This window comes from Oncorhynchus keta, unplaced genomic scaffold (genome assembly GCF_023373465.1).
Source record: "Oncorhynchus keta strain PuntledgeMale-10-30-2019 unplaced genomic scaffold, Oket_V2 Un_contig_4684_pilon_pilon, whole genome shotgun sequence".
Classification (NCBI taxonomy): Eukaryota; Metazoa; Chordata; class Actinopteri; order Salmoniformes; family Salmonidae; genus Oncorhynchus; species Oncorhynchus keta.
Window position 1 is genome coordinate 25,001 of NW_026287896.1, and position 23,722 is coordinate 48,722.

General features: G+C 48.8%; 1 protein-coding gene across 1 annotated transcript in view; it reads left to right on the plus strand.

The window, feature by feature from the left end:
- Positions 1-23,722, plus strand: part of LOC127924863 (centrosomal protein of 89 kDa-like) — an 87,433-nt gene that overhangs the window by 7,220 nt on the left and 56,491 nt on the right. Inside the window, exon 4 of the mRNA XM_052509504.1 lies at positions 6,516-6,605. Within this exon, the coding sequence (XP_052365464.1) occupies positions 6,516-6,605 (90 nt within the window). The remainder of the gene's footprint in view (positions 1-6,515; positions 6,606-23,722) is intronic.

The window sequence follows — 23,722 nt, forward strand, 5'->3', positions numbered from 1 at the left end:
TGGATGAAAAACCTTCTGAAGTCGCGAATGAACTTTTGAACTGTTGGGAGACAGAATATTTTATGACCTATGACGTCATATTTTGTATATAAACTGTTGTTCGTGGTTACATGGCAGCGCGCTTCGAGAATAAATACTATTATCTATATTTGATAAGACTGGTCTCTGTCTATTTTATGCAAATAAGAATCTTACCAATTCTCATAAAATAGACTAAGTGAATTCAATGAATGAAAACATATTGGAATAATGAAATTATACCAACAGGAGTACAGGAGTGGGCTGAGCACGCGCCCTTGTGGGGCCCCAGTGTTGAGGATCAACTGGGTGGAGATGTTGTTTCCTACCCTCACCACCTGGGGGCGGCCCGTCAAAGTCCAGGACCCAATTGCACAGGGCGGGGTTGAGACCCAGGGTTTTTCTGGAGTCCAGACGAGTTGGTCCTGCCAGCCGAACCTGAACTCTGGAGGCTAAGTTGTCGGTCTGTTGGAAGTGTGTCTCAGTGGCAGTTCCAGTGTTTTTCTGGAGTCCAGACTAGTTGGTCCTGCCAGCCCAACCTGGACTCTGGAGGCTAAGTTGTCGGTCTGTTGGAAGTGTGTCTCAGTGGCAGTACCAGTGTTTTTCTGGAGTCCAGACGAGTTGGTCCTGCCAGCCGAACCTGGACTCTGGAGGCTAAGTTGTCGGTCTGTTGGAAGTGTGCCTCAGTGGCAGTTCCAGTGTTTTTCTGGAGTCCAGACGAGTTGGTCCTGCCAGCCGAACCTGGACTCTGGAGTCCAGACTAGTTGGTCCTGCCAGCCGAACCTGGACTCCGGAGGCTAAGTTGTCGGTCTGTTGGAAGTGTGTCTCAGTGGCAGTTCCAGTGTTTTTCCAGTTATTTAACTCTTTGCAAACTGGAAACCATTTTATCCGGAGGCTGCATTCATTGTAGCTGGGGATTTTAACAAAGCCAATCTGAAAACAAGACTCCCTAAATTTTATCAGCATATCGATTGCGCAACCAGGGTGGTAAAACCTTGGATCATTGTTACTCTAACTTCCGCGACGCATATAAGGCCCTGCCCCGCCCCCTTTCGGAAAATCTGACCACGACTCCATTTTGCTGATCCCTGCCTACAGGCAGAAATTAAAACAAGAGGCTCCCACGCTGAGGTCTGTCCAACGCTGGTCAGACCAAGCTGACTCTACACTCCAAGACTGCTTCCATCACGTGGACTGGGACATGTTTCGTATTCGCCAGATGGGAATATTGACGAATACGCTGATTCGGTGTGCGAGTTCATTAGAACGTGCGTCAAGATGTCGTTCCCATAGCAACGATAAAACATTCCCTAACCAGAAAACCGTGGATTGATGGCAGCATTCGCGTGAAACTGAAAGCGCGAACCACTGCTTTTAATCAGGGCAAGGTGTCTGGCAACATGACTGAATACAAACAGTGCAGCTATTCCCTCCGCAAGGCTATTAAACAAGCTAAGCGTCAGTACAGAGACAAAGTGGAATCTCAATTCAACGGCTCAGACACAAGAGGCATGTGGCAGGGTCTACAGTCAATCACGGACTACAAGATGAAATCCAGCCCAGTCACGGACCAGGATGTCTTGCTCCCAGGCAGACTAAATAACTTTTTTTTGCCCGCTTTGAGGACAATACAGTGCCACTGACACGGCCTGCAACGGAAACATGCGGTCTCTCCTTCACTGCAGCCGAGGTGAGTAAGACATTTAAACGTGTTAACCCCGCAAGGCTGCAGGCCCAGGGGGCATCCCCAGCCGCGCCCTCAGAGCATGCGCAGACCAGCTGGCCGGTGTGTTTACGGACATATTCAATCAATCCCTATACCAGTCTGCTGTTCCCACGTGCTTCAAGAGGGCCACCATTGTTCCTGTTCCCAAGAAAGCTAAGGTAACTGAGCTAAACGACTACCGCCCCGTAGCACTCACTTCCGTCATCATGAAGTGCTTTGAGAGACTAGTCAAGACCATATCACCTCCACCCTACCTGACACCCTAGACCCACTCCAATTTGCTTACCGCCCAAATAGGTCCACAGACGATGCAATCTCAACCACACTGCACACTGCCCTAACCCACCTGGACAAGAGGAATACCTATGTGAGAATGCTGTTCATCGACTACAGCTCGGCATTCAACACCATAGTACCCTCCAAGCTCGTCATCAAGCTCGAGACCCTGGGTCTCGACCCCGCCCTGTGCAACTGGGTACTGGACTTCCTGACGGGCCGCCCCAGGTGGTGAGGGTAGGCAACAACATCTCCTCCCCGCTGATCCTCAACACTGGGGGCCCCACAAGGGTGCGTTCTGAGCCCTCTCCTGTACTCCCTGTTCACCCACGACTGCGTGGCCACGCACGCTCCAACTCAATCATCAAGTTTTGCGGACGACACAACAGTGGTAGGCTTGATTACCAACAACGACGAGACGGCCTACAGGGAGGAGGTGAGGGGCCCTCGGAGTGTGGTGTCAGGAAAATAACCTCACACTCAACGTCAACAAAACTAAGGAGATGATTGTGGACTTCAGGAAACAGCAGAGGGAACACCCCCTATCCACATCGATGGAACAGTAGTGGAGAGGGTAGCTAGTTTTAAGTTCCTCGGCATACACATCACAGACAAACTGAATTGGTCCACTCACACTGACAGCGCCGTGAAGAAGGCGCAGCAGCGCCTATTCAACCTCAGGAGGCTGAAGAAATTCGGCTTGTCACCAAAAGCACTCACAAACTTCTACAGATGCACAATCGAGAGCATCCTGGCGGGCTGTATCACCGCCTGGTACGGCAACTGCTCCGCCCTCAACTGTAAGGCTCTCCAGAGGGTAGTGAGGACTGCACAACGCATCACCGGGGCAAACTACCTGCCCTCCAGGACACCTACACCACCCGTTGTTACAGGAAGGCCATAAAGATCATCAAGGACATCAACCACCCGAACCACTGCCTGTTCACCCCGCTATCATCCAGAAGGCGAGGTCAGTACAGGTGCATCAAAGCTGGGACCGAGAGACTGAAAAACAGCTTCTATCTCAAGGCCATCAGACTGTTAAACAGCCACCACTAACAGTGTGAGTGGCTGCTGCCACACACTGTCATTGACACTGACCCAACTCCAGCCATTTTAATAATGGGAATTGATGGGAATTATGTAAATATATCACTAGCCACTTTAAACAATGCTACCTTATATAATGTTACTTACCCTACATTATTCATCTCATATGCATATGTATATGGGGGGCTGTACTCTACATCATCGACTGCATCCTTATGTAACACATGTATCACTAGCCACTTTAACTATGCCACTTTGTTTACTTTGTCTACACACTCATCTCATATGTATATACTGTACTCGATACCATCTACTGTATGCTGCTCTGTACCATCACTCATTCATATATCCTTATGTACATATTCCTTATCCCCTTACACTGTGTATAAGACAGTAGTTTTGGAATTGTTAGTTAGATTACTTGTTGGTTATCACTGCATTGTCGGAACTAGAAGCACAAGCATTTCGCTACACTCGCATTTAACATCTGCTAACCATGTGTATGTGACAAATAAAATTTGATTTGATTTGAGTCCAGACGAGTTGGTCCTGCCAGCCGAACCTGGACTCTGGAGTCCAGACTAGTTGGTCCTGCCAGCCGAACCTGGACTCTTGAGGCTAAGTTGTCGGTCTGTTAGAAGTGTGTCTCAGTGGCAGTACCAGTGTTTTTCTGGAGTCCAGACGAGTTGGTCCTGCCAGCCGAACCTGGACTCTGGAGTCCAGACGAGTTGGTCCTGCCAGCCGAACCTGGACTCTGTAGGCTAAGTTGTCGGTCTGTTGGAAGTGTGTCTCAGTGGCAGTTCCAGTGTTTTTCTGGAGTCCAGGTACGAACCTGGACTCTGTAGGCTAAGTTGTCGGTCTGTTAGAAGTGTGTCTCAGTGGCAGTAGTCTCTACGTCGTTACATACAGTTCATTGATCCATGTCTCCGAACATCTGAACAATAGAATCTCTTTTTTTTTTATCTTTTTTTTTTTCTTTACCTTTATTCAACAAGTCAGTTAAGAACAAATTCTTATTTCCAATGACGGCCTACGAACAGTGGGTTAACTGGTCTAGGAACAGTGGGTTAACTGGTCTAGGAACAGTGGGTTAACTGGTCTAGGAACAGTGGGTTAACTGGTCTAGGAACAGTGGGTTAACTGTCTGTTCAGGGAGGAACGACAGATTTGTACCTTGTCAGCTCTGGGATTTGAACTTGCAACCTTTCGGTTACTAGTCCAACGCTCTAACCACTAGGCTACCCTGCCGCCTCTACACTCTAACCACTAGGCTACCCTGCCGCCTCTACACTAACCACTAGGCTACCCTGCCGCCTCTACACTCTAACCACTAGGCTACCCTGCCGCCTCTACACTCTAACCACTAGGCTACCCTGCCGCCTCTACACTCTAACCACTAGGCTACCCTGCCGCCTCTACACTCTAACCACTAGGCTACCCTGCCTCCTCTACACTCTAACCACTAGGCTACCCTGCCGCCTCTACACTCTAACCACTAGGCTACCCTGCCGCCTCTACACTCTAACCACTAGGCTACCCTGCCACAGGAACAAGAATCTTTTGTGCGTGTGATGTACATTACTTTACCACAGTTAGTAAGGGGGGCTGTTAGACTGGCTGACTGTGTTTGACTGACTGACTGGGGGGTAGCTGGTTAGCATAATGTGGTTATCTTGTTAATGAACCTATCTCCTATCTCCCTCCTTCCTTATCCCTCCCTCCTCTCTTGCTCTCCCTCTTTCCTTATCCCTCCCTCTCTCGCTCTCCCTCCTTCCTTATCCCTCCCCTCCCTCTCTCCTTCCCTTATCCCGCTCTCCCTCCTTCCTTATCCCTCCCTCTCTCGCTCTCCCTCCTTCCTTATCCCTCCCTCTCGCTCTCCCTCCTTCCTTATCCCTCCCTCTCTCGCTCTCCCTCCTTCCTTATCCCTCCCTCTCGCTCTCCCTCCTTCCTTATCCCTCTCTCTCCCTCCTTCCTTATCCTCTCTCTCTCGCTCTCCCTCCTTCCTTATCCCTCTCTCTCTCGCTCTCCCTCTTAACTTATCCTCCCTCTCTCGCTCTCCCTCCTTCCTTATCCCTCTCTCGCTCTCCCTCCTTCCTTATCCCTCCCTCTCTCGCTCTCCCTCCTTCCTTATCCCTCTCTCGCTCTCCCTCCTTCCTTATCCCTCTCTCTCCCTCCTTCCTTATCCCTCCCTCTCTCGCTCTCCCTCCTTCCTTATCCCTCCCTCTCTCGCTCTCCCTCCTTCCTTATCCCTCCCTCTCTCGCTCTCCCTCCTTCCTTATCCCTCTCTCGCTCTCCCTCCTTCCTTATCCCTCCCTCTCTCGCTCTCCCTCCTTCCTTATCCCTCCCTCTCTCGCTCTCCCTCCTTCCTTATCCCCTCTCTCGCTCTCCCTCCTTCCTTATCCCTCTCTCGCTCCCCCTCCTTCCTTATCCCTCTCTCGCTCTCCCTCCTTCCTTATCCCTCTCTCGCTCTCCCTCCTTCCTTATCCCTCCCTCTCTCGCCTCCCCTTTCCTTATCCCCCTCCCCTTCCCCTTATCCCTCGCTCTTTTCCCTCCTTCCTTATCCCCCTCTCTCCCTCCTTCCTTATCCCTCTCTCTCCCTCTTTCCTTATCCCTCTCTCGCTCTCCCTCCTTCCTTATCCCCCTCTCTCTCCCTCTTTCCTTATCCCTCCCTCTCTTCGCTCTCCTCTTTCCTTCCTTATCCCTCTCTCTCCCTCCTTCCTTATCCCTCCCTCTCCCTCCTTCCTTATCCCCTCTCTCTTTCTCCTCTTTCCTTATCCCTCTCTCGCTCTCCTCCTTCCTTATCCCCTCTCTCCCTCTTTCCTTATCCCTCCCTCTCTTGCTCTCCTCCTTCCTTATCCCTCTCTCGTACTCCCTCCTTCCTTATCTCTCTCTCTCGCTCCGCCTCCTTCATTATCCCTCCCTCCCTCATTCCTCCCTCCTCCTCATCCTTCTCTCTCGCTCCTCCTCATCCCTCTCTCGCTCCTCATCCTCTCTCCTTCCTCATCCCTCTCTCACTTGCTTCGCTCTCCCTCCTCCCCTCATCCCTCCCTCCCTCGCTCCTCCTCATCCCTCCCTCGCTTCCTCCTCATCCATCTCTCGCTCTCCTCCTCATCCTTCTCGCTCTCCATCCTTCCTCATCCTTCTCTCGCTCTCCTTTCCTCCTCATCCTCTTTACTTCGCTCTCCCTCCTTCTCATCCCCTCTCTGCTCTCCTCCCTTTCCTCATCCTCTCTGCTCTCCCTCCCTCCTCATATCTCTCTCGCTCCTCCCTCCTCATCCCTCTCTCTCGCTTCCTTCCTCCTCATCCCTCCTTCTCATACTCTGTCTCGCTTCTCCCTCCCTCCTCATCCTCTCTCGCTCTCCCTCCTTCCTCATCCCTCTCTCGCTCTCCTCCTCCACTCCTCTCCCAGATCCGTAACCCTCCCTGTCTCCTCTCTCCTCCGCAGGCCTCGTCCCTAGAGCACGACAAGCAGGGGGTGATCAGCAGGATTGTGGAGGACACCGTGCGGCTCGGAAAGCTTCAAGAGAAGGTCAAGGTAAGGCAGACACAACACCACCCTGACACATCAACTCTGAGCTCTCGACAACCATCAGCTGAGCCCTGACAACCATCCCCTGAGCCCTGACAACCATCCCCTGAGCCCCTGACAACCATCCCCTGAGCCCCTGACAACCATCCCCTGAGCCCCTGACAACCATCCCTGAGCCCCTGACAACCATTCCCTGAGCCCCTGACAACCATCCCCTGAGCCCCTGACAACCATCCCCTGAGCCCCTGACACACTAACTCTGAGCTCTCGACAACCATCCCTGAGCCCCTGGCAACCATCCCCTGAGCCCCTGGCAACCATCCCCTGAACCCCGACAACCATCCCTGAGCCCCTGGCAACCATCCCCTGAACCCCCGACAACCATCCCTGAACCCCGACAACCATCCCCTGAGCCCCTGACAACCATCCCCTGTCCCCCCGACAACCGTCCCTTAACCCCCCGACAACCGGGAGTGTGTAGGTGGGGAGAGTGTGTAGGTGGGGAGAGTGTGTAGGTGGGGAGAGTGTGTAGGTGGGGAGAGTGTGTAGGTGTCTGTGTGGGTGTGGTATTATCCTGTCAGTTCTGTCAAGGGACCTCCAGGCCTCAGACAGTAGTCTAGGTTACCATCGACCTCCAGGCCTCAGACAGTAGTCTGGGTTACCATCGACCGACAGGCCTCAGACAGTAGTCTGGGTTACCATCGACCGACAGGCCTCAGACAGTAGTCTGGGTTACCATCGACCTCCAGGCCTCAGACAGTAGTCTGGGTTACCATCGACCTCCAGGCCTCAGACAGTAGTCTGGGTTACCATCGACCTCCAGGCCTCAGACAGTAGTCTGGGTTACCATCGACCTCCAGGCCTCAGACAGTAGTCTGGGTTACCATCGACCTCCAGGCCTCAGACAGTAGTCTGCCTCGCCCTGCCTCCCCTGCCTCGCCTGCCTCGCCCTGCCTCGCCCTGTCTCCTGCCTCGCCCTGTCTCCCCTGCCTCGCCCTGTCTCCCCTGCCTCGCCCTGTCTCCCCTGCCTCGCCCTGTCTCCCTGCCTCGCCCCTGTCTCCCCTGCCTCGCCCTGTCTCCCCTGCCTCGCCCTGCCTCCCCTGCCTCGCCTCTGCCCTGCCTCGCCCTGCCTCCCCTGTCTCCCCTGCTCGCCTGCCTCCCCTGCCTCGCCTCGTCTCCCTGCCTCGCCTCCCTGCCTCCCCTGCCTCCCTGCCTCGCCCTGCCTCCCCTGCCCTGCCTCCCCTCGCCTCGCCTCCCCTGCCTCGCCCTGCCTCGCCCTGTCTCACCCTGCCTCCCTCCCCTGCCTCGCCCCTGCCTCCCTGTCCCGCCTCCCTGCTCCCCTCGCCCCCTGCCTCGCCCTGCCTCCCCTCACCCTGCCTCGCCTGCCTCGCCTCCCCTGCCTCGCCCTGCCTCGCCTCGCCCTGCCTCCTCCCCTCACCCCCTGCCTCACCCTGCCTCGCCCTGCCTCCCTGCCTCACCCTGCCTCGCCTCCCCTCGCCCTGCCTCCCCTCCCCTGCCTCCCTGCCTCCCCTCCCCTGCCTCCCCTCGCCCTGCCTCACCTGCCTCCCCTGCCTCGCCCTGCCTCCCCTCACCCTGCCTCCCCTGCTTCGCCCCTGCCTCACCCTGCCTCCCCTCACCCTGCCTCCCCTCACCCTGCCTCCCCTCACCCTGCCTCCCCTGCCTCACCCTGCCCCCTGCCTCCCTGCCTCCCCTGCCTCGCCCTGCCTCCCCTATAATAATGTGTAAATTATCCCTAGAGTAATCTGCCTCGCCCTGCCTCCCTCGCCCTGCCTCCTGCCTCACCCTATAATTGCCCTGCCTCCTCACCCTGCCTCCCCTGCCTGCCCCTGCCTCCCTGCCTGCCTGCCTGCCTCCCCCCCGCCCCTGCCTCCCCTCACCCTGCCCCCCTGCCTCGCCCTGCCTCCCCTCACCCTGCCTCCCCTCACCCTGCCTCCCCCTCACCCTGCCTCCCCCCTGCCTCCCCTGCCTCCCCTCACCCTATAATAATGTGTTAATTATCCCTAGAGTAATCAAAGTGTTAACCATGACTGCCTCGCCCTGCCTCCCCTCACCCTGCCTCCCCTCATCCTGCCCCCCTGCCTCCTCGCCCTGCCTCTCCTGCGCTCCCTGCCTCCTCCTCACCCTGCCTCCCCTGCCTCCCTCACCCTGCCTCCCCTGCCTCCCTCACCCTGCCCCCCTGCCTCCCCTGCCTCCCTCACCCTGCCTCCCCTGCCTCACCCTGCCTCCCCTGCCCCCCTGCCTCCCCTCACCCTGCCTCCCTGCCTCACCTGCCTCACCCTGCCTCCTCACCCTATAATAATGTGTTAATTATCCCTAGAGTAATCAGTGTTAACCATGACTGCCTCGCCCTGCCTCCCCTCACCCTGCCTCCCCTCACCCTGCCTCATCCCTGCCTCCTCACCCTGCCTCGCCCTGCCTCCCTCAGGAATGCCTCCCCTGCCTCCCTCACCCTGCCTCCCCTGCCTCGCCCTGCCTCCCCTCACCCTGAACGCCCTGCCTCCCCTCACCCTGCCTCCCCTGCTTCCCTCACCCTATAATAATGTGTTAATTATCCCTAGAGTAATCAGTGTTAACCATGACTGTAATGGGAGGCATGGTTGTCTGTGTTTATTTAGCTGTAATGTGGGCTACAGAACGCCAGCATCCATTTAGTTTTTGGCTGTCTTATTATCAGTTTATCATTCAGTCTTAGCAGGGACCAGTACCTCTCTCTGTCTCTGTCTGTGTCTCTCTATCTGTGTCTGTCTGACTCTGTCTCCTCTCTCCCTGCCTCCCCTCACCCTGCCTCACCCTGCCTCTCCCTCACCCTGCCTCGCCCTGCCTCCTCACCCTGCCTCCCTGCCTCACCTGCCTCCCTGCCTCCCCTCACCCTATAATAATGTGTTAATTATCCCTAGAGTAATCAGTGTTAACCATGACTGTAATGGGAGGCATGGTTGTTTGTGTTTATTTAGCTGTAATGTGGGCTACAGAACGCCAGCATCCATTTAGTTTTTGGCTGTCTTATTATCAGTTTATCATTCAGTCTTAGCAGGGGCCAGTACTCTCTCTGTCTCTGTCTGTGTCTCTCTATCTGTGTCTGTCTGACTCTCTGTCTCCTCTCTCCCTTATTTGAGGATGTGAAACAGCTCAATATGTGCTGCACTCTGTCTGTTCTCCTCTCATTGATATTCTGAAGGCTGTTTACTGCTGTGATGCCTGGAGAGCAGTCTCCTGCTTTCACCCTCTATCTTCCTTCTCTCTCTGTCTCTCTCTCTCTTCTCTCTCTCTCTCTCTCTCTCTCTCTCTCTCTCTGTCTCTCTCTCTCTGTCTCTGTCTCTGTCTCTCTGTGTCTCTCTCTCTCTGTCTCTCTGTCTCTCTGTCTCTCTGTCTCTGTCTCTCTGTCTCTCTGTCTCTCTCTCTCTCTCTCTCTCTCTCTCTCTCTCTCTCTCTCTCTCTCTCTCTCTCTCTCTCTCTCTCTGTCTCTGTCTCTGTCTCTGTCTCTGTCTCTCTGTCTCTCTCTCTATCTCTCTCTCTCTCTCTCTCTCTCTCTCTCTCTCTCTCTCTCTGTCTCTCTCTCTCTGTCTCTCTCTGTCTCTCTCTCTCTCTCTCTCTCTATCTACCTTTCTCTCTCTCTCTCTCAACCTTCTCTCTCTCTCTCTCTCTCTCTCTCTCTGTCTCTCTGTCTCTCTGTCTGCTTTCTTCTCTACATTCTCTCTCTCTCTCTCTATATAAACCTCTCTATATAAACCTCTCTCCCTCTCTCCTGCTGCCTCTCCCAGTGGTTAATTAACCAGATGAGTCTATCTCAGCAGTGTAAATCATCACTGCTGCTCAGGGACCTGTGTGTGTGTGTGTGTGTGTGTGTGTGTGTGTGTGTGTGTGTGTGTGTGTGTGTGTGTGTGTGTGTATAAGGAGATACCTGTAGAGTTGGAGAGTGGTGGGGGGTGCTCTGTTGTGCTGGCTAACCACACAACCACACACACACACACACACACACACACACACACACACACACACACACACACACACACACACACACACACACCTGTTGTGTTGACTAACCACACACACACACACACCTGTTGTGTTGACTAACCACACACACACACCCGCTGTGTTGGCTAACCACACACACACACACACACCTGTTGTGTTGACTAACCACACACACACACACACCTGTTGTGTTGGCTACCCACACACACACACACACCTGTTGTGTTGACTAACCACCCACACACACACACCTGTTGTGTTGGCTAACCACACACACACACACACACCTGTTGTGTTGACTAACCACACACACACACCTGTTGTGTTGACTAACCACACACACACACACCTGTTGTGTTGACTAACCACACACACACACACCTGTTGTGTTGACTAACCACACAACACACACACACACACACACACCTGTTGTGTTGACTAACCACACACACACACACACACCCGTTGTGTTGACTAACCACACACACACACCCATTGTGTTGACTAACCACACACACACACACCTGTTGTGTTGACTAACCACACACACACACACACACCTGTTGTGTTGACTAACCACACACACACACACACACCTGTTGTGTTGGCTAACCACACACACACACACACACACACGTTGTGTTGACTAACCACACACACACACACACACACCGTTGTGTTGGCTAACCACACACACACACACCCGTTGTGTTGGCTAACCACACACACACACACACCCGTTGTGTTGACTAACCACACACACACACACACACCTGTTGTGTTGGCTAACCACACACACACACACACACACACATTGTGTTGACTAACCACACACACACACACACACACACACACACACACACCTGTTGTGTTGGCTAACACACACACACACACACACACACCTGTTGTGTTGACTAACCCACACACACACACACACCTGTTGTGTTGGCTAACCACACACACACACACAGTTTCTAGCATTGGATTGGAGGAGTCATTGGCTGGAGGAGTTTCTAGCATTGGATTGGAGGAGTCATTGGCTAGAGGGAGTTTCTACCATTTGATTGGTGGAGTCATTGGCTAGAGGGAGTTTCTACCATTTGATTGGTGGAGTCATTGGCTGGAGGGAGTTTCTAGCATTGGATTGGAGGAGTCATTGGCTAGAGGGAGTTTCTACCATTTGATTGGTGGAGTCATTGGCTAGAGGAGTTTCTAGCATTGGATTGGTGGAGTCATTGGCTAGAGGGAGTTTCTACCATTTGATTGGTGGAGTCATTGGCTAGAGGGAGTTTCTACCATTTGATTGGTGGAGTCATTGGCTAGAGGGAGTTTCTACCATTTGATTGGTGGAGTCATTGGCTAGAGGAGTTTCTAGCATTGGATTGGTGGAGTCATTGGCTAGAGGGAGTTTCTACTATTGGATTGGTGGAGTCATTGGCTAGAGGGAGTTTCTAGCATTGGATTGGAGGAGTCATTGGCTGAGGGAGTTTCTAGCATTGGATTGGTGGAGTCACTGGCTAGAGGGAGTTTCTACTATTGGATTGGTGGAGTCACTGGCTAGAGGGAGTTTCTAGCATTGGATTGGTGGAGTCATTGGCTAGAGGGAGTTTCTACCATTGGATTGGAGGAGTCATTGGCTAGAGGAGTTTCTAACATTACTAAATCCATGGGAAGTTTGAACCCTGTCTGTATTTTTGGTCGATTGGGTCTCTGTCTCTCTCTATCTCTGTCTCGGTCTCGGTCTCTGTCTCTGTCTCTCTCTGTCTCTCTCTCTCTCAATTCAATTCAATTCAATTCAAGGGCTTTATTGGCATAAACATGTGTTAACATTGCCTTATAAAGCACAGTGAGGTAGACAACATACAAAGTGAATATATAAACCTGAAAAACAACAAAATGAACAGTAAACATTACACATACAACTCTCTCTCTGTCTCTCTTTGTCTCTAAAACTCTCTCTCTATCTCTGTCTGTCTCTCTCTCTTTAAACCTCTAAAACTCTCTCTATCTGATCTCTGTCTCTCTCTCTTTGTCTCTCTCTCTATCTCTGTCTCTCTCTATCTCTGTCTGTCTCTGTCTCTCTTTGTCTCTCTCTCTATCTCTGTCTCTGACTCTATCTCTGTCTGTCTCTGTCTCTCCACAATCTCTCTCTAAAACATCTCTGTCTCTAAAACATCTATCTCTGTCTGTCTCTGTCTCTCTTTGTCTCTCTCTCTATCTCTGTCTCCTCTGTCTGTCTCTGTCTCTCTTTGTCTCTAAAACATCTCTATCTCTGTCTGTCTCTGTCTCTCTTTGTCTCTCTCTCCCACAAATTGTTAGTTCACATGTTCTGACAATTCTATGACTTGGTCTCTATAGCAACAGCACTTCAAGCTGGGGATGAGAGGGAGGAGGGGAGGGGAGATGAGAGGCCAGAGGGAGAGCTGCTTGTCTGAGTCTCCTGGGGTTCATCAGGGGTGAGAGGCAAACAACATCCTCACAAGATCCCTGATAAACCTGACTAAAACATCCTCACAATATCCCTGATAAACCTGACTAAAACATCCTCACAATATCCCTTATAAACCTGACTAAAACATCCTCACAATATCCCTTATAAACCTGACTAAAACATCCTCACAATATCCCTGATAAACCTGACTAAAACATCCTCACAATATCCCTGATAAACCTGACTAAAACATCCTCACAATATCCCTGATAAACCTGACTAAAACATCCTCACAATATCCCTGATAAACCTGACTAAAACATCCTCACAATATCCCTGATAAACCTGACTAAAACATCCTCACAATATCCCTTATAAACCTGACTAAAACATCCTCACAATATCCCTGATAAACCTGACTAAAACATCCTCACAATATCCCTGATAAACCTGACTAAAACATCCTCACAATATCCCTTATAAACCTGACTAAAACATCCTCACAATATCCCTTATAAACCTGACTAAAACATCCTCACAATATCCCTGATAAACCTGACTAAAACATCCTCACAATATCCCTGATAAACCTGACTAAAACATCCTCACAATATCCCTGATAAACCTGACTAAAACATCCTCACAATATCCCTGATAAACCTGACTAAAACATCCTCACAATATCCCTGATAAACCTGACTAAAACATCCTCACAATATCCCTTATAAACCTGACTAAAACATCCTCAAAATATCCCTGATAAACCTGACTAAAACATCCTCACAATATCCCTGATAAACCTGACTAAAACATCCTCACAATATCCCTGATTAAAACATAAACCTGACTAAAACATCCTCACAATATCCCTTATAAACCTGACTAAAACATCCTCACAATATCCCTTATAAACCTGACTAAAACATCCTCACAATATCCCTGATAAACCTGACTAAAACATCCTCACAATATCCTTGTAAACCTGACTAAAACATCCTCACAATATCCCTGATAAACCTGACTAAAACATCCTCACAATATCCCTGATAAACCTGACTAAAACATCCTCACAATATCCCTGATAAACCTGACTAAAACATCCTCACAATATCCCTGATAAAACCTGACTAAAACATCCTCACAATATCCCTGATAAACCTGACTAAAACATCCTCACAATATCCCTTATAAACCTGACTAAAACATCCTCACAATATCCCTTATAAACCTGACTAAAACATCCTCACAATATCCCTTATAAACCTGACTAAAACATCCTCACAATATCCCTTATAAACCTGACTAAAACATCCTCACAATATCCCTGATAAACCTGACTAAAACATCCTCACAATATCCCTGATAAACCTGACTAAAACATCCTCACAATATCCCTTATAAACCTGACTAAAACATCCTCACAATATCCCTAAAAATAAACCTGACTAAAACATCCTCACAATATCCCTGATAAACCTGACTAAAACATCCTCACAATATCCCTTATAAACCTGACTAAAACATCCTCACAATATCCCTGATAAACCTGACTAAAACATCCTCACAATATCCCTTATAAACCTGACTAAAACATCCTCACAATATCCCTTATAAACCTGACTAAAACATCCTCACAATATCCCTGATAAACCTGACTAAAACATCCTCACAATATCCCTGATAAACCTGACTAAAACATCCTCACAATATCCCTTATAAACCTGACTAAAACATGCTCACAATATCCCTGATAAACCTGACTAAAACATCCTCACAATATCCCTGATAAACCTGACTAAAACATCCTCACAATATCCCTTATAAACCTGACTAAAACATCCTCACAATATCCCTGATAAACCTGACTAAAACATCCTCACAATATCCCTGATAAACCTGACTAAAACATCCTCACATATATAAACCTTATAAACCTGAGAGAAAACATCCTCACAATATCCCTCACTAAAACCCTTATAAACCTGACTAAAACATCCTCACAATATCCTTATAAACCTGACTAAAACATCCTCACAATATCCCATAAACCTGACTAAAACATCCTCACAATATCCCTGATAAACCTGACTAAAACATCCTCACAATATCCCTGATAAACCAATCAGGTTCACTGGTGTCTGGGAGAGACAGAGAGACAAACATGTCTTCCTCTCTGAGAACCAATCAGGTTCACTGGTGTCTGAGAGAGACAGAGAGACAGAACTAGACTGTCTTCCTCTCTGAGAACCAATCAGGTTCACTGGTGTCTGAGAGACAGAGAAACGGAACTAGACTGTCTTCCTCTCTGACAACCAATCAGGTTTACTGGTGTCTGAGAGAGACAGAGAAACGGAACTAGACTGTCTTCCTCTCTGACAACCAATCAGGTTCACTGGTGTCTGAGAGAGACAGAGAGACAGAACTAGACTGTTTTCCTCTCTGAGAACCAATCAGGTTCACTGGTGTCTGAGAGAGACAGAGAGACAGAACTAGACTGTCTTCCTCTCTGAGAACCAATCAGGTTCACTGGTGTCTGAGAGACAACCAATCAGAGAGGGTAATTGCTACACAGCAGTTGCATCATGACAGCCGTATGTTCTGTTCTGGTGGTTTCCTCTTATTTTAAATGTTGTTTTGGGTTCCAGATTGAACACCTAGCAGAATGTGTCTCCTGGCTCCCTTTAGTGATGCACTACCCCATAGGGCCCTGGTCTAAAGTAGTGCACTATATAGGGAATAGGGTGCCATAGGGCCCTGGTCTAAAGTAGTACAGGGAATAGGGTGCCATAGGGCCCTGGTCTAAAGTAGGGAATAGGGGGTGCCATAGGGCCCTGGTCTAAAGTAGTGCACTATATATAGGAAAGGGGGAAGGGGATTTGAGGTGTCAAATCAAATCACATCAAATGTATTTATATAGCCCTTCGTACATCTGCTGATATATCAAAGTGCTGTACAGAAACCCAGCCTAAAACTGGGAGGGGAGGGGGAGAGAGGGGAGAGAGGGGAGGGGGAGAGGGAGGGGAGGGGGAGGGAGGGGGAGAGGGGGGGAATGAAATAGAGGGGAATAGGGAGGGGCAGGGAGAGGGAGGGAGAGGGAGAGAGGGGAGGGTGAGAGAGAGGAGGGGGAGAGAGAGAGGGAGAGAGGTTGGGAATGAAAGAATTGAGGGGAGAGGGAAGATTGACTAAATTATTAAAGCACTATTAAAATTCATTCAACACATTTGCCTGAAATGCCTTAAAAGGTGTTGAATATTTGATTGTTTTCCAAATATAGATTTGGGGATTTTGCTTCAGAATTAAATGGTTTGTTTTTGCCATTTTGCACCATTTTCTAACAGGCATGTTATGAACAGGAGTGTCTAGTGTTTACCTGGGTCTCTGTTAATAGACATGTTATGAACAGGAGTGTCTAGTGTTTACCTGGGTCTCTGTTAATAGACATGTTATGAACAGGAGTGTCTAGTGTTTACCTGGGTCTCTGTTAATAGACATGTTATGAACAGGAGTGTCTAGTGTTTACCTGGGTCTCTGTTAATAGACATGTTATGAACAGGAGTGTCTAGTGTTTACCTGGGTCTCTGTTAATAGACATGTTATGAACAGGAGTGTCTAGTGTTTACCTGGGTCTCTGTTAATAGACATGTTATGAACAGGAGTGTCTAGTGTTTACCTGGGTCTCTGTTAATAGACATGTTATGAACAGGAGTGTCTAGTGTTTACCTGGGTCTCTGTTAATGGACATGTTATGAACAGGAGTGTCTAGTGTTTACCTGGGTCTCTGTTAATAGACATGTTATGAACAGGAGTGTCTAGTGTTTACCTGGCTCTGTTAATAGACATGTTATGAACAGGAGTGTCTAGTGTTTACCTGGGTCTCTGTTAATAGACATGTTATGAACAGGAGTGTCTAGTGTTTACCTGGGTCTCTGTTAATAGACATGTTATGAACAGGAGTGTCTAGTGTTTACCTGGGTCTCTGTTAATAGACATGTTATGAACAGGAGTGTCTAGTGTTTACCTGGGTCTCTGTTAATAGACATGTTATGAACAGGAGTGTCTAGTGTTTACCTGGGTCTCTGTTAATAGACATGTTATGAACAGGAGTGTCTAGTGTTTACCTGGGTCTCTGTTAATAGACATGTTATGAACAGGAGTGTCTAGTGTTTACCTGGGTCTCTGTTAATAGACATGTTATGAACAGGAGTGTCTAGTGTTTACCTGGGTCTCTGTTAATAGACATGTTATGAACAGGAGTGTCTAGTGTTTACCTGGGTCTCTGTTAATAGACATGTTATGAACAGGAGTGTCTAGTGTTTACCTGGGTCTCTGTTAATAGACATGTTATGAACAGGAGTGTCTAGTGTTTACCTGGGTCTCTGTTAATAGACATGTTATGAACAGGAGTGTCTAGTGTTTACCTGGGTCTCTGTTAATAGACATGTTATGAACAGGAGTGTCTAGTGTTTACCTGGGTCTCTGTTAATAGACATGTTATGAACAGGAGTGTCTAGTGTTTACCTGGGTCTCTGTTAATAGACATGTTATGAACAGGAGTGTCTAGTGTTTACCTGGGTCTCTGTTAATAGACATGTTATGAACAGGAGTGTCTAGTGTTTACCTGGGTCTCTGTTAATAGACATGTTATGAACAGGAGTGTCTAGTGTTTACCTGGGTCTCTGTTAATAGACATGTTATGAACAGGAGTGTCTAGTGTTTACCTGGGTCTCTGTTAATAGACATGTTATGAACAGGAGTGTCTAGTGTTTACCTGGGTCTCTGTTAATAGACATGTTATGAACAGGAGTGTCTAGTGTTTACCTGGGTCTCTGTTAATAGACATGTTATGAACAGGAGTGTCTAGTGTTTACCTGGGTCTCTGTTAATAGACATGTTATGAACAGGAGTGTCTAGTGTTTACCTGGGTCTCTGTTAATAGACATGTTATGAACAGGAGTGTCTAGTGTTTACCTGGGTCTCTGTTAATAGACATGTTATGAACAGGAGTGTCTAGTGTTTACCTGGGTCTCTGTTAATAGACATGTTATGAACAGGAGTGTCTAGTGTTTACCTGGGTCTCTGTTAATAGACATGTTATGAACAGGAGTGTCTAGTGTTTACCTGGCTCTGTTAATAGACATGTTATGAACAGGAGTGTCTAGTGTTTACCTGGGTCTCTGTTAATAGACATGTTATGAACAGGAGTGTCTAGTGTTTACCTGGGTCTCTGTTAATAGACATGTTATGAACAGGAGTGTCTAGTGTTTACCTGGGTCTCTGTTAATAGACATGTTATGAACAGGAGTGTCTAGTGTTTACCTGGGTCTCTGTTAATAGACATGTTATGAACAGGAGTGTCTAGTGTTTACCTGGGTCTCTGTTAATAGACATGTTATGAACAGGAGTGTCTAGTGTTTACCTGGGTCTCTGTTAATAGACATGTTATGAACAGGAGTGTCTAGTGTTTACCTGGGTCTCTGTTAATAGACATGTTATGAACAGGAGTGTCTAGTGTTTACCTGGGTCTCTGTTAATAGACATGTTATGAACAGGAGTGTCTAGTGTTTACCTGGGTCTCTGTTAATAGACATGTTATGAACAGGAGTGTCTAGTGTTTACCTGGGTCTCTGTTAATAGACATGTTATGAACAGGAGTGTCTAGTGTTTACCTGGGTCTCTGTTAATAGACATGTTATGAACAGGAGTGTCTAGTGTTTACCTGGGTCTCTGTTAATAGACATGTTATGAACAGGAGTGTCTAGTGTTTACCTGGGTCTCTGTTAATAGACATGTTATGAACAGGAGTGTCTAGTGTTTACCTGGGTCTCTGTTAATAGACATGTTATGAACAGGAGTGTCTAGTGTTTACCTGGGTCTCTGTTAATAGACATGTTATGAACAGGAGTGTCTAGTGTTTACCTGGGTCTCTGTTAATAGACATGTTATGAACAGGAGTGTCTAGTGTTTACCTGGGTCTCTGTTAATAGACATGTTATGAACAGGAGTGTCTAGTGTTTACCTGGGTCTCTGTTAATAGACATGTTATGAACAGGAGTGTCTAGTGTTTACCTGGGTCTCTGTTAATAGACATGTTTACCTGGGTCTCTGTTGAACAGGAGTGTCTAGTGTTTACCTGGGTCTCTGACATGTTATAACAGGAGTGTCTATGTTTACCTGGGTCTCTGTTAATACAGCATGATGAACAGAGTGTCTAGTGTTTACCTGGGTCTGCTGTTAATGGACATGTTATGAACAGGAGTGTCTAGTGTTTACCTGGGTCTCTGTTAACAGACTGATGAACAGAGTGTCGCTGTCCTCCTGCTGTTCATATACAGGAAGACAGTGTGCCAGACTGATCCTGTCCTGCTGTTCGTATACAGGAAGACAGTGTGCCAGACTGATCCTGTCCTGCTGTTCATATACAGGAAGACAGTGTGACAGACTGATCCTGTCCTGCTGTTCATATACAGGAAGACAGTGTGACAGACTGATCCTGTCCTGCTGTTCATATACAGGAAGACAGTGTGCCAGACTGATCCTGTCCTGCTGTTCATATACAGGAAGACAGTGTGCCAGACTGATCCTGTCCTACTGTTCATATACAGGAAGACAGTGTGCCAGACTGATCCTGTCCTACTGTTCATATACAGGAAGACATTGTGCCAGACTGATCCTGTCCTGCTGTTCATATACAGGAAGACAGTGTGCCAGACTGATCCTGTCCTGCTGTTCATATACAGGAAGACAGTGTGACAGACTGATCCTGTCCTGCTGTTCATATACAGGAAGACAGTGTGCCAGACTGATCCTGTCCTGCTGTTCATATACAGGAAGACAGTGTGCCAGACTGATCCTGTCCTGCTGTTCATATACAGGAAGACAGTGTGACAGACTGATCAGTCAGGTTACGTCTCAAGATGGCACCCTATTCCCTATGTAGTGCACTACCAGGACCCATAAGGCTCTGGTCAGAAGTAGTGTGGCTGTACTCTGGCTCTAGCAGGAGGCTGGCTGTAGCAGGAGGCTGGCCTCTACTCTGTCACCTCATTATAGCCTAGTTGATGTTATTCCTGATGTCTTTAATCTGTTGATGGAAGTAGGATGCATCTGATTGGTTTATCCAGAGGAACTAACAAATTGATCAGCTAAATGTGTTGTTTTGAAGAAACCAGTGGAACAAGAAACAGTCATTATTTAATCATTATTTCCTGTTTATTTCAATGAGAAGGTATCTCCTGTGTGAAGTAGTTGTCCTTTTCACAGTCAGTCAGTTATGTACTGGCAAGATGAACCTCTAGAGCTGGGGTCCTCATGGTCTGTTTGATCAGAGACAGAATAACTGACAGGACAAGAGTCCCCTCAGCCAGCTGGTTCTGAGGCTCAGTTTGTTCCACCCCATAGAGCCTCAGGACAGCAGTCAGCCAGCTGGTTCTGAGGCTCAGTTCACTAACCCAAACCAACCCCATAGAGTCTCAGGACAACACTCAGCCAGCTGGTTCTGAGGTGGATGACCATGAAGACATCTTTATGGTCCTGTTTGTCTCAGAATCTCTGATCAGATGGCCTAAATGGTAATGAGGCCTGTTGAGGGACCATGGAGACATCTTTATGGTCCTGTTTGTCTCCAGACTCTCTGGACGGATGGGCTAAATGGTAATGAGGCCAGTTGAGAGACCATGGAGACATCTTTATGGTCCTGTTTGTCTCCAGACTCTCTGGACTAGATGGGCTAAATGGTAATGAGGCCCAGTTGAGACCATGGGCATCTTTATGGTCCTGTTTGTCTGGAGACTCTTGGACTAGATGGGCCAAATTTAATGAGGCACAGGCAGGGAGACAGCCAGACAGGAGTCCTGTTTGTCTAATCACTAGATGGGCTAAATGGATGACAGTTGCCAGCCTGGACATCTTTATGGTCCTGTTTGCGCCAGACTCTCTGACTAGATGGGCTAAATGGTAATGAGGCCCAGTTGAGGGACCATGGAGACATCTTTATGGTCCAGTTTGTCTCCAGACTGGACTAGATGGGATCCTTGATGGTTAGGAAGTTGAGTGTGCCAGTCCTGTTGTCTCAGGATCACGCTAGGAAGGAAATCTTGAGGCCCCTGCTGGACCATGGAGACATCTTTATGGTCCTGTTTGTCTCCAGACTCTGATGGACTAGATCATGGAATGGGCCCAGTTGAGGGAGGAAGAGGAGACATCTTTATGGTCCTGTTTGTCTCCAGACTTCAGACAGATGGGCCAAATGGTAATGAGGCCCAGTTGAGGGAACAGGAGACACTTTATGGTCCTGTTTGTCTCCAGACTCTCTGGATAGATGGGCCACCTGGTCATGAGGCCCAGTTGAGGAACCATGGAGACATCTTTATGGTCCTGTTTGTCTCCAGACTCTCTGGACTAGATGGGCTAAATGGTAATGAGGACCATGTGAGGTTATGACCATGGACCCATCTTTATGGTCCTGTTTGTCTCCAGAATCTCTGGACTAGATGGGCCTAAATGGTAACAGAGCCCTGGGGGACACCAGTGGTGAGAGCATCGTGGTGTTTGTCTCCAGAATCTCTGGACTAGACGCCACCTGGTAATGAGGCCCAGTTGAGGACCATGGAGACATCTTTATGGTCCTGTTTGTCTCCAGAATCTCCTGGAGATGGGCTAAATGGTAATGAGGCCCAGTTGGACCATGGAGACATCTTGATGGTCCTGTCCCTCTGTTGTCTCCAGACTCTCTGGACTAGATGGTCTAAATGGTAATGAGGCCCAGTTGAGGGACCATGGAGACATCTTTATGGTCCTGTTTGCAGACTCTCTGGACTAGATGGGCCTGAGGCCCAGTTGATACCAGAGAGACATCTTTTATGGCCCCTGTTTGAACTCCTGACTGATTAAATGGTAATGAGGCCCAGTTGAGGGAACCACAGGAGCATCTTTATGGTCCTGTTTGTCTCCAGACTCTCTGGACTAGATGGGCTAAATGGATGAGGCCCAGTTGAGGGACCATGGAGACATCTTTATGGTCCTGTTTGTCTCCAGACTCTCTGGACTAGATGGGCTAAATGGTAATGAGGCCCAGTTGAGGGACCATGGAGACATCTTTATGGTCCTGTTTGTCTCCAGACTCTCTGGACTAGATGGGCTAAATGGTAATGAGGCCAGTTGAGGGACCATGGAGACATCTTTATGGTCCTGTTTGTCTCCTAAATGGTCTGGACTAGATGGGCTAAATGGTAATGAGGCCCAGTTGAGGGACCATGGAGACATCTTTATGGTCCTGTTTGTCTCCAGAATCTCTGGACTAGATGGGCAAATGGTAAGAGGCCCAGTTGAGAGGTCATGGTCCTGTTTGTCTCCAGCACTAGAGGGTCCCCTATGGTCCAGTGTGGGCAGAAGACTAGGACCATCAGGAGCATGGATCTTTATGGTCCTGTTTGTCTCCAAGACTCTCTGGACTAGATGGGCTAAATGGATGAGGCCCAGTTGAGGGACCATGGAGACATCTTTATGGTCCTGTTTGTCTCCAGACTCTCTGGACTAGATGGGCTAAATGGTTATGAGGCCCAGTTGAGGGACCATGGAGACAGAGAGACATCTTTATGGTCCTGTTTGTCTCTCAGACTCTCTGGACTAGAGGACCTAAAATGGTAATGAGGCCCAGTTGAGGGAGCCTCAGACAGAGAGACATCTTTATGGTCCTGTTTGTCAAACCAGACTCTCTGGACTAGATGGGCTAAATGGTAATGAGGCCCAGTTGAGGGAACAGGCAGACAGAGAGACATCTTTATGGTCCTGTTTGTCTCCAGACTCTCTGGACTAGATGGGCTAAATGGTAATGAGGCCCAGTTGAGGGACCATGGAGACATCTTTATGGTCCTGTTTGTCTCCAGACTCTCTGGACTAGATGGGCTAAATGGTATGAGGCCCAGTTGAGGGACCATGGAGACATCTTTATGGTCCTGTTTGTCTCCAGACTCTCTGGACTAGATGGGCTAAATGGTAATGAGGCCCAGTTGAGGGACCATGGAGACATCTTTATGGTCCTGTTTGTCTCAGAATCTCTGGACTAGATGGGCTAAATGGTAATGAGGCCCAGTTGAGGACCATGGAGTTGAGGACCATGGAGACATCTTTATGGTCCTGTTTGTCTCCAGACTCTCTGGACTAGATGGGCTAAATGGTAATGAGGCCCAGTTGAGGGACCATGGAGACATCTTTATGGTCCTGTTTGTCTCCAGACTCTCTGGACTAGATGGGCTAAATGGTAATGGGGCCCAGTTGAGGGACCATGGAGACATCTTTATGGTCCTGTTTGTCTCCAGACTCTCTGGACTAGATGGGCTAAATGGTAATGAGGCCCAGTTGAGGGACCATGGAGACAGAGAGACATCTTTATGGTCCTGTTTGTCTCCAGACTCTCTGGACTAGATGGGCTAAATGGTAATGAGGCCCAGTTGAGGGACGATGGAGACAGAGAGACATCTTTATGGTCCTGTTTGTCTCCAGACTCTCTGGACTAGATGGGCTAAATGGTAATGAGGCCCAGTTGAGGGACCAGGCAGACAGAGAGACATCTTTATGGTCCTGTTTGTCTCCAGACTCTCTGGACTAGATGGGCTAAATGGTAATGAGGCCCAGTTGAGGGACCATGGAGACATCTTTATGGTCCTGTTTGTCTCCAGACTCTCTGGACTAGATG